General features: G+C 44.0%; 1 protein-coding gene across 2 annotated transcripts in view; it reads right to left on the bottom strand.

Moving 5' to 3' along the window:
• The window catches only part of UNC5C (unc-5 netrin receptor C), a 357,599-nt gene that overhangs the window by 14,745 nt on the left and 328,893 nt on the right, over positions 1–13,961 (bottom strand). For both annotated transcript variants that reach the window (XM_019829187.3, XM_011281792.4), the window contains one exon: positions 1,709–1,858. In XM_019829187.3, coding sequence (XP_019684746.1) covers positions 1,709–1,858 — 150 coding nt within the window. The remainder of the gene's footprint in view (positions 1–1,708; positions 1,859–13,961) is intronic.

The raw sequence follows: 13,961 nt of genomic DNA, 5'->3' as shown, positions 1-13,961 counted from the left end.
AGCGTCAAGCCTCTAACAAACATAAATTTTCTAAAATTCTAGACCACCTTAAAGAGCCCATCCTAGAATCTTGTTCCCATAAAGGAAAGAAAAAGTTGATATGTTTAAAAAAAAAAAAAGGTGGGGTGAAGTGGGGTGGGGGGAGAACAATGGTGGTTAAGAACTAAGGCTCTGGAGCCAAATTCAGTACAAATGCGAACACTCTCCCCTTGCCTATTTGGTGACGTGGGGTAAGATAATCTTTCCGTGCCTCAGTTTCCTTATCTGTGAAAAGGTAAGCGAAAGAGTAGCCTAATCATAGACCTACTGGGGTTGAATGAGATAAACCAAAGTGCAGGAGTGTCTGGAAGATGTTACAAGTTCACCCAGTTCAAGGCTTAGCTTGAACTAATAGCAGATTATCATTATTATTAAAATAGTATTTTCCATTATGATTGCACAAAGGATACAGTTCATAAAAGGGAAAAATTTCTGGGGTTTTATGGCAGTTGCAAAATAAGAGAGAGAAGAAAGCAAAGGAAGATATTTAATGAGAAAGTCAAAAGCCTGATCCCTCTACCAAGTGCTGAGTTACACGGAAGGGTGTGGTATGCACCCCTTATGAAAGCTTCAGACTGTTAGCAAGCTAAGAAATTTGTTTCCCACAGTTTATATTTAAGTACTAGATATATGAGACTAAGAATGAACTAGAAACCTTCCCTTCACTCTTAGTATGTTCACTGACTTGTATCAGTAAGTCGCACCCAGCTTAGCTGCAGTGCTGGGGTGTGGGATTGGATTTGCGTGCATGTAGACACGGATTCACAGATTATCCAAGTGTGCCTGCATCTCCTGGGACTGGGTATGAGGCTAGAGATTGCGTTGCACAGCCTCCTGGGAACTCGGGCTCAGAGATGCGGGGGTAGGGGGGCAATGAACAACCCTTGGAGAGGCCTCTGCTTTCCCCATGTATCCATGCAGTGAGATTTTGGACCCGTATTTTTATGCTATTATTTAATAAAATCCTGACCACATTTTATTTTCAGGTGCTATTTCCACTTCCAAATTGGTGTTCCTTCCAAGTTTTCAATGTAAATGTATTTTCCTAGCAAGGCTGAGGCTTAATTTGTGTCACATGTGATAACACGGTTCTTCTGTTTTTCCTTATGAAGGCATTTTTGAGGCTGTTCTGGTCAATTCGATGTTAGCATTTATTCTGAAAATGAATTGAAATGATGGACTTGGAAGTCCTTTTTACTAAAAATAAAACAATAACAGTACAATTATTTGAAGGAGAAATATGAAAAAAAATTCTTTCAAATATTCTATAATATTTTTCAAAAATCCTAAACTCGAAACCATTTTAGAGAAACAACTAATTCAGGATTAATTTCAAGGAGAGGAATATCTGATTTCTAAATAACTTTGGAACTTTTTCCTTTTTTAAAAATGTTTACTTATGTATTTTTGAGAGATAGAGGGAGAGAGAGAGAGAGAGAGAGAGAGAGAGAGAGAACGAATCCCAAGCAGGCTCAGCACTGTCAGCACTGAGCCCCAAGCAGGCTCAGCACTGTCAGCACTGAGCCCAATGTGGGCTTGAACTCATGAACCATGAGGTCATGACCTGAACCGAAACCAAGAGTCAGACAACCAACTGAGCCACCCAGGCACCCCTAGACTTCTTTCTTGGAGCTGTCTCCAGTCCTTTGGTTCAGCCTGGGAACCTTACCTGATATTTTGCCAGTAATTTGCTTTTCCAGAGGGAATGGGTGATATCGTGAATCGACAGGCGCAGGTTGTGGGTGCTGCCTTTAAAATGAAGAGCCTTAGGTTCTTCTAGGAGCTGTCCTCCCATCTGTCTCTCAAGCTGCAATACCTCCTACAATGACATGTCCAAAGTCAAAAGCAAATTACTGAATCGTATGCCTTCTGCTGGCCGGCCGTCTCATCAAATGCGTAATGTTTCCTCACCGGGCCGCCCCCACACCACAACCAACTGGTACAGACTCCCTCTTCTGCAGCCTGGAGACCCTCCAATTGAAGCCCCTGCCAGTTTGTATGTGACTGGATCCACCTGACCATCAACAATCTACATCATACGCTGTGAAGCAAATTCAGTACAGGCTGCATTTCCCAATGGACGAGTGGAAGATTTAATCAAATCCTGGAAAACAACAATCAGAGCCCCAAATGGGAAGAACTCCAAATGAAAGAAAAAAAGAGGTAGGAATATAGATAAACAGTTGAAGTAAGTGGATTTTCAATGAACTTTTAGGGCAAAGGGCAACCCCCTAGAAAACAAACCCATGTCTTGGACCTGGTAAAACCAGCCAACAAGTAAACACCTGGAATTCATTTTGAGCATTTTTTCGATTTTTTATAGTTTCTTTACGTACAGAAATAATAACATTTTTTGCTTAAAATTATCCATCGCACACTTCTTGATCATCAAAAATATATATACTCATTATATGTCCTATTACAGGAAAATATACTAATACAAATTAGGAAAGTCTGTCAGCACCGAATATTGAACTAAAGAGTTACTCAAAGTTGAAAAACAATGACCTCATCTTTCAAGAACCGCGGCTGATCAAAAAATTTGCTATGTAACTTTACTTATGCTATAAAGATGTAACATGAAGACAAATTCTAAATCTACTTCCATTCCTCAAACAAGCTAATGGGAGTTAACGAAGCATTTCCAAGTACAGCTGCAATTATCCAAACAGCAGCAAACCATAAGTTACCAATGAACAAAATATCCCGAGTCTCTGTGGTTGGAACCATCCTGTGTACTTTGCTTCTCTCACGCTTTAAAAGTTTTAGTGACACACATATGTAGGCAATTTGTGATCTTTCTTCCTTCCTTCCTTTCTTTCAGGGTTCAGGAAAATAATGGATTTTATAAAAATATAAATGCAAACCACTAACTTATTTTTTTGGTGACATTTCAGTTGAAAGCATGGGGTTCAAGAACACAGGCGCTCATTCAGGTCCTTCTACACGCACCTATCAGGCACCTACCGGGGTACCGAGCACAGATGGGTCACAGTGGAAAATTGTGAGGATGGGAACCAGATTGCCCGGAAATACATCCACGTTGCATTTGTTGAATGAATTCTAACCCATGCACATGGAGCCCCATAAGTGCAGAGCTTACCAACATCATTGATTAGCTGTAAATAGCTCATTTCTAGCTGCTTCTTAGTGGTTCTGAGCATCCATCATCTTTGAGCCAGGCCACTATTCTGAACAATGCAAGCTGCTGAAAGGTCCTTTAAGATGTAGGAAATACTAGGATCATGTAGAAAATGGTCTCAGACATGGGTTCCTCTAATTAGTGTTTAATGGAAGAGAAGAGGCAACAGCATGTTGACAGAGAGACGAGCATGGTCCAGCTGCTTCAGAATATTTACATTTAGAGTATTCCACCTTGCTGACTGATGAGTAGCTATTACTTGTGACAGGAGCCTGAGCAGTCGGCCAACTCTCAACCGGTCGAACTTCTACCAGGACACATATGTTGTGCCCTGGCTCTGCTGCACCCACAGCTCGGCAGGCTCCGAGGGTCCCCACCGAGCCACACCAACCTACCCAACCCAGCACTGCACACACGTTCCTCGTGGAACACTTCACCCTCCATTCCTCCACAAGAATCTGGCCATGTGGAAATGAAGACGAATGAGAAAAGTGAGGGTTAATTGCAGTTTCTTCTGCTTCGGCAGCAAGGCATAATGAGCTTATGTTGATCATGTTCGGTGTCTAGTTAGCATAATAGGGAAAGCTGATGTTCCCAGTGAACCTGGCACCTGACAAATTCTAAAGCTAAAATGATGTTTGTTTATAAGCCGTTAGAAGAAAAGAAACATAATTAGAAATCTTTGAGATTACAGTCATGCCAATCAATCAGTTCTAGCTTCTTTCCAGTACACCCTAATTACCTCATCAAGACGTCTAAAGAGCAATCGATAGTAATTATCTGATTACTATAGATCTTCATTATGTCCAAATTATCTCCCTGGGATGTCTAAAAGAAGATGCATTGTATTCTGGGAGGAAATTGTACCCAACAATGTATAATCCACACCCCATTCCTACAATCAACATAGATTGCCAGAGGATATGGAGAACATTATCAGTTTTCTTGGCGGGGAGGACCATTGAAAAAAACCTCAACTGCCTATTGGCCATGACCTTGGAGTCAAGAAATCTAATACCACATTTGAATGCAAAGTCTGGGTTGGAGTCAGCCCAAGAATAAGGCTCAGTCCTTGGTTTCTTTGGCCTTGACCTCAAAAGTCATGTTTAGCGTTCTCACTAGTGGGAAAAGACTGGGCTGGCTTGAGCCTTTCCCCCTCCTCCTCCTTCCTCTTCTTCTTCTTCTTTTTTGAGAGAAAGTACCAAGTATCTAAAAATGCCATTTTAAAGATAACAGAGCCAAAGAACACATCTCTACATTCTTAAGCTCTCTGATACAAACAAAGCTGCTGACCTCTCTGGGAGGAACCTAACTTTTTTGTCTTCTTTGATTACGCATGAACCCTGGTGAAAGATAAACTACCCATCGCAATGTACTCATGCTTAAAGCAGAGGCCTCTCTGACAAGAGACTGCTGGCTCTTCACTGCTACCTCTGGGAGAAATTGGCCCTGGAATAAATGATTCAGTAAGGAATATCCTTACCAACCGTAAATTTAATGTTCCCTGAAACGTAGCAACTGATATCACACTCAGCATGTTTGACTTCAAGGAAACGTAACAAAATAGAGGAGAAGACAAGAACCAAAGCACAAATTGAAAATATTAAAATGTGAATTAAAGATATTGTATTCAATAAATAAAACAAGTCTTTGGAAACTAAAATCATCTACAACTACATGAGTCAGAGATGACTTAACACATAGAGCAAATCCCATATACAGCTGACCCTTGAGCAACACAGATTTGAACTTCAGGTGTTCTCTTACCGATTTTTGGGGGGACAAATGATGAACAGTACTGTAAATGTATTTTCTCCTATGATTTTCTTAATAACATTTTCTTTTCTCTAGCTCACTTTATTGTAAGGATACAGTATGGAAAGCACATAACATACAAAATATGTGTTAATCGCCATTCATGTTACTGGTAAGGCTTCCAGTCAACAGTAGTTAACTTTTGGGGGAGTCAAAAGTTATATGCAGATTTTCAGTTGCACAGGGGTTGTTGCCCATTGCTCTCATATTGTTCAAGGGTCAACTGCATAAATTTTGTATCAGAGGGAGAAGAAGCAAGCCCACTTGATACAATGGTCAGGCTTGTGTTCCTATTGTTAAGGTCTTAAGTGTTATAATTTCAGATGTATGACATAGCAGATCACGGTTAAAAATATGCTGTAACTTGTATTTCAAAAAGCTTGATTTTCTGCATTCCTTCTGCATGAAATCATTTTGTTATATATATGATACACATAAGTAAGATGACATGAAAATAACAAATGTACGAATCAATAAGATATAGCTTTAGAGTTAAATGCTTTCCTCTCCTTAATCTTCCTGAGAGCATTCATTCAACATCAGTCAAACACACATGCCCTGCCGGGAAGCATGTCAGGCTCTGGGGCACACAGATGAGCCAGTCCCCGACCCTGCCTTATACCACTCACGGCGGGGAGACTGCTATGTAATTGTGTAACCCTAACGGCTGTTGCTTAGCTCTAAGACAGCTTCCAGACTGGATCACAGGTTAGGGTATTTGGATCACAGGTTGCCTTTGGATCACAGGTTAGGGTATTTCACCCACCTTAAAAGAGAGCAAGAACAAAATATATTTAAGGTCAAAAGATTTAGACTTAAGAAAAATACAGTGACCTTGGAAAGAAATGCCATACTAGGAATTAGGATCATCTAGGCTCTTTGCTCTCAGAGATCTAAATGTCATCTTCTTTTGCAAAGGTCGTCCTCAGCTCTTAGGAGCACCCCACCTCGGGGCCTTATTTTGGCCCTGGGTGACCACCTGTTGCTTTAATGAGCTTGCTCTGCTTCTAAGAGAAGAGGTCACTTTCTGACTTCTTTGCCACTTCTGTCTCCACCCTGCAACTTGAAAAGACTCTCTCAGGAGTCAGTTATTGGCAGAGGTGTCTCTAGCCCATCTCTCTGCGGGAACACACGCAAGACCCCAGTCGTAAAGGCACCAGGAGCAGGCCCCTGTGCGTGTGAGTCCGTGCCCACCGGGATCTGAGCCGTCCTGCAGGATGGCTGCTTCCTCAGCTCCGTGGCTGCCCAGCGCAGGCTCTTCAGTGGCCCTGATCGAGGGCTCTATTGATTCAGGGGGCCCGTGAGGGATCGCTCGAAAGGCAGGGACACGAGATTCCACAGTAGAAACAAGCGGCTTGCACAATAACCAATTAAACCAAGACATTATCCATGCCAAGCTATTAGCCTGGGCCACTTAAGAGCCACAATAAATCTAAGCTGCTTTAAAGGCCTGTGCGTACGTACAAAGGGAGCACCTCTGGCCTGTACCCAGAGCTCTCCCAGGCTCTTAGCCTTGAGGATCAGCTCTCATTAAGGCCTCACTGGGCAAGGGGAGTGGAAGGAGCCTTACAGCTCCCACACTCTGGTTTTCCTAACCCCAGAATTTTTTGTGCGGCATTATTGCTGGGGTTAGACCACGTCTGCCTCCAGGCCACTTGAGTGTCAGTCTCTCAAGGAGCTCACAGGAGAGCCCCCAGGCGACAGAGCTGCTGGCACTGGAGATACTTGAAGCACTTGTTTAAGAATGTGAGAAGTCTCTGCCCGAGGGGACTTTTTGCCAGGAACTGTGTGCAGTGCTGGGGCCCTGGCTCTGCTCCCCACACTCTGTGCTCACCCTCCTCTCACTCAGAAACCTGCCTCTTCTCTCCCCAAGGCTCCCAACCATCCATACCCTCTCCTTTGTTGGAGACACTTGTTTTAGCTTCCAGTTCCTCAAGAAGTGCCATTAGCCATTAGCTCCCCCACCCCTCTCTGTTTTCCCACCTTGCCCTCCTGGCCCTCCTTTCCTTTATTAGAAATCTTATCAGCTAGAGAAAGGAGGAAGCAAATGATTAAACTTGAAGCTCCTAAAACGCATTAACATTTCTTCTGGAAGAAAGAAGGTTGGAAGGAGGTTAAATCAAGGCTTTGTTTTATGTTGTCTGGCTTTGTTCTCTGTATTGTGGGGCTGTGATTTGTCTGTGCACTCTTTACTCTTGGAAACAGAAAGCCTTGAATTGGCTGTGCTTAGTGCTGCCGAGGAAGCCCCGGGACGGACGGCGGCACTGGGAACCCGAGCACGTAAGCCTTCTACTCCCCAGGTTTTCAGCCCCGGTTGGCCGTGCCACTCTGCAGACAGGGACCCGCACTCCACGTTCTGTCCCCAGCACCCGACCAAGCACTGGAGACTGTGTTGTGCAGTTCAAGACCTGTGCCCCGCCTTCACCACGTTTGCATCGCGTGGGCCAGGGGTCTCGAGGCCCAAACCCAGCAGACCTGCAGCCTGCCCATGCGCTAAACCTCAGAAGACCAACCCTTAAGGGTCGTGCTGGCTTGTGTTTGAGAAAAAAAATCACATCTCCGTTCAGACTTCGTGGAACCTGCCTTGCTCCTGTTAATTCTTGAATTCCTTGTGAAGACCTGCCCTTGTCATCGGGGATGAGAAACTCCTCTTTTTGCTACTGAGGCTTTCTCCACGGTCGCCCCCACAGCTGTGGGCCCGCGTGCTTCCCAGGCAGAGGCCACAGAGAGCGGCTGTCCTTCTCTGCTGTGCCCTGCCAGCTTTTCGGCCAAGCTGCTCTCTGTTCCCACGTGCTGACTGCTCCTCTGGCCTGCGGGCCTCTGGCTGCGGAGCCCAGTGGGGCACGTCCAAGTGTCGGCCACCTCTCCCACCTGCTCGGGTCACCACCGCCTCACTTTGCCACCTATTCTTCCTGCGCTCACACCAGGGTGCTGCGCTCCCCCCACTGAGTTTGTCTGCCGTACTTCATCCCTCATAATAACGAGGCTGGACTCCCATGACCATGTGCAAACATTTCCCGTCAAGTCACTTGGTTTCCAGGGCTCTGCTTGCCGCTCCCACAGCTGCCGCTGCCACGAATGCTTGGTCTGAGCTGCCACTTCCAGCCTGCCCAGTCAGGGCACCTTGTGACACTTTGAAAGCAAAACGCCAGAGTGTGGCACTCGAGGAAGTGATGGTGTCCCTTGTCCACCTCTGGGCGTACTTCTAAGGAAAAGGTGATCTCTCACATCTCCGTAATTAGCAATAGAACTTTTTAGGTTGTTCTAGAGCCTCTGAAGTCATCTTGTATTCCTTTGCACCACTGAACATGTTATTCTTTGATTTCTACATTAGTTCCTATTTTTGCAGTAAGAAATTACCATAAACCCAAATGACTCTAAACAACACACATTTATTACTTTACAGTTGTGTAGATCCAAAGTCTGACCACCAGACCCACTGAGCTAAAAAGTCAAGGTGTTGGTAAGGCTGTCTTCCTTTTTGGAAGCTCTAGGGGAGAATTTGCTTTTTTGTCTTTTCTACCTTCCAGAGATTGACTACATTCTTTGGCTCAGGATCCTCTTCCTCCATCTTCAAAGTCACCACTGGCACATTTCTCTGGTCTCTCCTTCATGGTTATAGCTCCCTTCAACTGTAGCTGAGAGAAGTTTTCCACTTTAAAAAAAATTTTTTTTTTTTTAATATTTTATTTATTGGAGCACCTGGGTGTCTCAGTCGGTTAAGCATCTTACTTGGGCTCAGGTCATGATCTCACGGTTGGTGGGTCCAAGTCCCATGTCAAGCTCTGTGCTGACAACTCAGAGCTTGGAGCCTGCTTCACATTCTGTGTGAATTCTGTGTGAATTCTGCCCCTCCCTTGCTCATGCTCTGTCTCTCTCTCTCTCTCAATAATAAATAAACCATTTAAAAAATTTTAATGGTTTATTATTTTTTGAGGGAGAGAGAGCACAAGTGGGGGAGGGGCAGAGAGACGGAAACAGAAGATCCTAAGCAGGCTCTGTGCTGACAGCGGCAAGCCCAGAGGGGCTCAAACTCACAAACCTAACTCACAAATCTTGAGATCATGACCTGAGTCGAAGTCGGACACTCAACTGACTGAGCCATTCATTCAGGTGCCCCCTAAAGTTCCCCACTTTTAAGCACCATGTAATTAGATTAGACCCACCCAGAAAATCCAGGATAATCTCTTCATCTTGAAGTTCATACCCTTAATCATATTTGTGAAGTCCCTTTAGCCATGTAAGGTAACATATTTATAGGTTCTGAATATTGTGTACAGGTATCTTTGGGGACCTTTATACTGCCTATAATGACTTTTATCTTCTCTCTCTTTACTTTCTCTTTCTCAAAAAATAAATTCAATGTGGCAGGTCATTTCCAAAATATATGATAGGGCCAGGGCCCAGTCTCATGAGAAGGTAATTAAGATTCAGTAAATTTAGATTTACCCAAAAGATCCCTGTCCCTAATGGCTGACCAAATAGCTTGATGACAAACCTGAAACTCACCCCACAATTACATCATGATTAGATTTAATATCTTCACTGAACCATTATCTTTAAAATACCGTTATATCCAGATGCCCATCTAGGGATAATGAACATCATCAAATATCTGTTTTGTGCTAGGAAATTTAATAACTTTGAGCTCCTTGAATCTTGTAAAGGTGTCTGATGTACAGCAAATGATTGTTAAAGAGGTCAAGTTCAATGACCAGAGCCACAGACCTGAGGAAGGGCAGAACCAAGAGGCTTAGCCAGCCTCACCCAAGTTTCCCTACCACACCACATTTCCTTCCATACACTTAGCAGAAAGAAAAAAAAAAAAGGAAAAAGGAAAAACACATTTGTAACCTTATTACATTTTCTGGTATTATCTAATACTTGTGTTACATGTACAAATATATTAATTTAATTGCATAGGCCAGCATCCTGAAAGTATAAACATGGGTCATGTTAGTTTTGAGGTTGTTTGAGGGCACCGAAAGAAAAGAGAAGGCTAATGGGGCCAATTCAACAGAGGGCCAGCCTGCATAAGCCCAGAAGAGACAGGCTTGAGGTGTTCCGGGTTGTGCGGGGTCACAGCTGCAGTGGAGGGGGCGTCAGAAGGGCAGTGGAAGGCACCAGGTTCCAGGATGAGAACAAAAGCTTTTCCAGGATGGTGTCTCCAACTGCAGCCCAAGATACTGAGTATCACAGAGCCCTCGACTAGATTTCCTACTTCTTTTCATTTTCAGCATTTCTTTCATTTTCGCTTCTTCTCCACATGATATGAGAGTTCACAGAGTTTCTATACTAGACCGCAGCCTGAATCGGGGTATGTGAAAGCTGAAGAAATCCCAAGAGTCTATGCCAAATGACTACATGAAGCGAGCGGCTTATGTGAATTTACATATTTGGTCAGAAATTCATTTGTCAAATACATTTGTCAGAAATTCCAGAAGCATCATATGTGGCCCATAAGGTATACAAATAACTCTTCTTTTAGGTTCTGAATCTCAGGGTTTAGTATAAATCTCTCAGAAATTGTATTTTCAGAATTGTAATTCAGGACAGTGGGACAGAAATGACGTATTTCCACATAGTTGTGGACTTCTCCGTGTTTTAAAACTTACCCAAATATCATCTTGTTCTCTATTATTTTCTGGTCTTTTAAGAAAAAAATTTTACTGTTCATTTATATTTGAGAAAGAGAGAGAGTGCAAATGGGGGAGGGGCAGAAAGAGAGGGAGACACAGAATCTGAAGCAGCTCTAGGCTCTGAGCTGTCAGCACAGAGCCTGACATGGGGCTCGAACCCACAAACCGTGAGATCATGACCTGAGCCAGAGTCAGATGCTTAACAGACTAAGCCACCCAGGTGCCCCTAATTTCTGGTCTTTTGATATGAGGATTTAAGTCTTTGTAAATAATGGGAGGAAAACACCAATATCATTACTTTAATCACATGAAGAGGAGGGAAACAGAAAAACTGATCTGTGGCCCAACTCAATCTTTACAATAGACGGGACCTCTCTGTGTGGGCACAGAATTGCCTCTAAGCCATTTTCACAGTTCATAGCATCTTTGTCTCTCTACATGAATTCAACCAGCACATTGCTCTCCCTGTTCCTTTGAGCACTTGCACGGGAGAAAAATCCACCTGAAAGGTACATGAAAGAACCCCCTGTCTCCCAGCAGCCTTGACTTTTACTCTGGCACTCACCTCTAGCATCCTGATTCTCAGCAATGCTTCTGAATTGTTAAACACAGCTTTTAAGCTTCAGGTGACCATTTCTGCTGTGGGCTTAACAAAACTCAGGGAAATTGTCACCAAGGCTACCGAACTCAAAGAGCTAGGTGGGGACATGAAAGGATGCATCAGGTTTGCTTGAGACTGACTGATGTGGTGGTCTCCTTTTTTTTTTTTTTTTTTTTTTTTTTGCTCCCCATCCACATAGACAGTATAAGCACATATGATAAGAGAGTGGGAACTAATATTCTAGATATGTTCACTTCCAGTCATCCAGCTACAGTTTTCTCTAATAGCTCTCCAGACTGTAGAGTTCTGAACCCCTGAGAATGTCCTCCGCTGAGCTCCCTCTCTGACCCAGTCCAACATTCTGGGAGGGCTTCTGCCGTTCAGGAGAAATCCCCAGCACACAGTGGTAGCTATAAGAAAATATCAAGTCTGGGGAGACCCACTTTCGGGCACCATTTGCTGCGCTGGAGATGGACGGGGGTAGAGGAGTTGGACTAAAGCACAAACAAGGAAGCAGAGCTCCTTTTCATCAGAACCCAGATGGGATAAAGAGAGGTTGAAATAAAAGGTTTGAAGAGGAAAGGACAGGAGCTAAGGGAGTGTCCCTTGAGTGGTGCAGTAGGAGTCGGGTCACTGCAAAGGACGGAGGGGTTGCCATATAATCAGGGACTTGGAGACAGCAGGGAAGACTTGGAAGAAGCGTTATGTGAAAAGTGGTGAGTCGAGAAGGGATAAATGAAAGGAGTGTGGACAAGAAGAAAGGGAAAGCTTAGGGCAGCCATCTTGAGAGTAGCAGAGACTCAAGCAGAAATCTGTCATTTTCAGAGCAACTCAACAACCTGGAGGGAGAACGGGAGGGCTTGTTCAGGGGCAGTCATCTTTAGCTGTGGAATCAGAAAAATCTACTATAGCTCCAGTTGGCAAGAGATTTTGAGTGGAGGTGAGTTCCCTGGAGATCTGGGTAAGAACAGAGGAGGGTCTGTGAACCAGGCCACCAGAGGAGTTTGAGGGAGGTCTTCCTTAAGAATCAAAGGTGGCCTGCATGCCCTTTGTGTTCGAGAGATGGAAGGTCAGATATTGTGGTCAGAAACATGGAGCTTCGCAGGTGGGGATCTTGGCAGGTGGAGATGTTAATGAGGGTGAAATCCACAGCATGCCTAAACCGGCGGACAGATAATGTGGGATGATGTCAAGGTTACCAGAATAACTTTGGGCAAAAAACTGTGATTAGTGGTGACTTTGAATCTGAGAGATTGATAGGAATAAAATGAGTGGGAAGAAAGACCATGAGGCAGGTACTGCTAGGCTGGAGATAGGTACCAGGAGATTGGGGGCTAAGGAACTGAAATAGGTCATGAGTAACAGAGTAACAGAATGAGAATAGCAGTAGAAAAAGTCAACCCTGCGAGCAGAACAATGCCCCAGAAGTGATCATGGGGTAGGAGAAGTACTGGAACTCTTCCTTTATGCCTTGTGGTTACTTAGAGGGTGTAGTCTTCACCATGGAGATTATGAGGGATGCCATGTGACGGGGAAGATCCAGTTGCCCTTAATGTGAGTGAGTAGGTGAAGGAAGAGTGGAGAGGATGATTCAAAGGGTGTAGGAGAGTTTGTTCTTAGGAGGATTAAAGTTCCACAAAGATCCATGGAAGTGTTTAGGATAATAGTTCTTAATCTTGGCCGCACAACAGAATAACCCAGGGAGTGTTAAAAGAAAAACCCCAATACCCAGACCAATTAGATCAGAGCCTTTGGGTTGGGACCCCAGAGCGAGTCTTTTTTTTTTTTTTTTAAGTTTATTTATTTCGAGAGAGAGAGCGAGCACTGGAGGGGCAGAGACAGAGGGAGAGAGAGTATCCCAAGCAGGCTCCGCACTGCCAGGATGGAGCCTGATGTGGGGCTCACAAATCATGAGATCATAACCTGAGCCTAAATCAAGAGTCGGAAGCTTAGCCAACTGAACCACCAGGCACCCCCGGAGCAAGTCTTTTTTTAAAGCTCCCCAACTGATTCCTATATATGTGGGATGCAGAACTACTGACTTAGGAAGGGTGTGAGCGGGGAGCGGGTGGGCCAGCAGCAGGAGGAGGTGTTTGGAAAGGGCGATGCAGAAGAGAGTATTTATGGGCAACGATGGTTACAGAAGCAGGGAGAGGGCAGAGACTGCTGGGGAACACCAGTAGGCAGGGTGCCAAGAAGGCAGAATTCAGGTAACAAAGGGCCTTTCTGAAAATGAGCCCCAAGGTTCCAATTCAAGCGTGGGTGTTAGGCAGTGTTGCTGGGACTGAACTAATTGTCTCTTCAGTATGTTGGATAGACCCTTTACCTATAACTAGGATTTTGGTATTTCTGCATTATTAAAAGGCCATGAGGTGCAAGAAAGCCTTATCCATTATTCATATTTGTTTCAGGCTAAGTGCTGGATCCCCAGCTACTGAGAATTCATAAATGTCTATTTGGAAAGCACTGACCATGATTCAAACTGCTCTTGGGTTGTTTTTACTGCTTAATCCTGTTTGTCAATCTTTCTCAGTGTTGACCATTTGCATCTCTTTCCACTAATTAAAACAATTAAAATAGTTTTACTGAATTATTACTTTTTTGGCATGGATTTGCATGTTTCTGTTGGGAAGAAAGGTCAAGAAAGGTCCTAAGTATAAGAACTATGTGTATGAATATAAAATATGTGTATCAAACATTTCAAATATGATGTAGATCTTCTATG

The sequence above is a fragment of the Felis catus genome, chromosome B1, assembly GCF_018350175.1.
Source record: "Felis catus isolate Fca126 chromosome B1, F.catus_Fca126_mat1.0, whole genome shotgun sequence".
NCBI classification, from domain to species: domain Eukaryota; kingdom Metazoa; phylum Chordata; class Mammalia; order Carnivora; family Felidae; genus Felis; species Felis catus.
The sequence above is the reverse complement of the archived record's forward strand: the minus strand, read 5'-3'. Positions and strand labels throughout refer to the sequence as shown.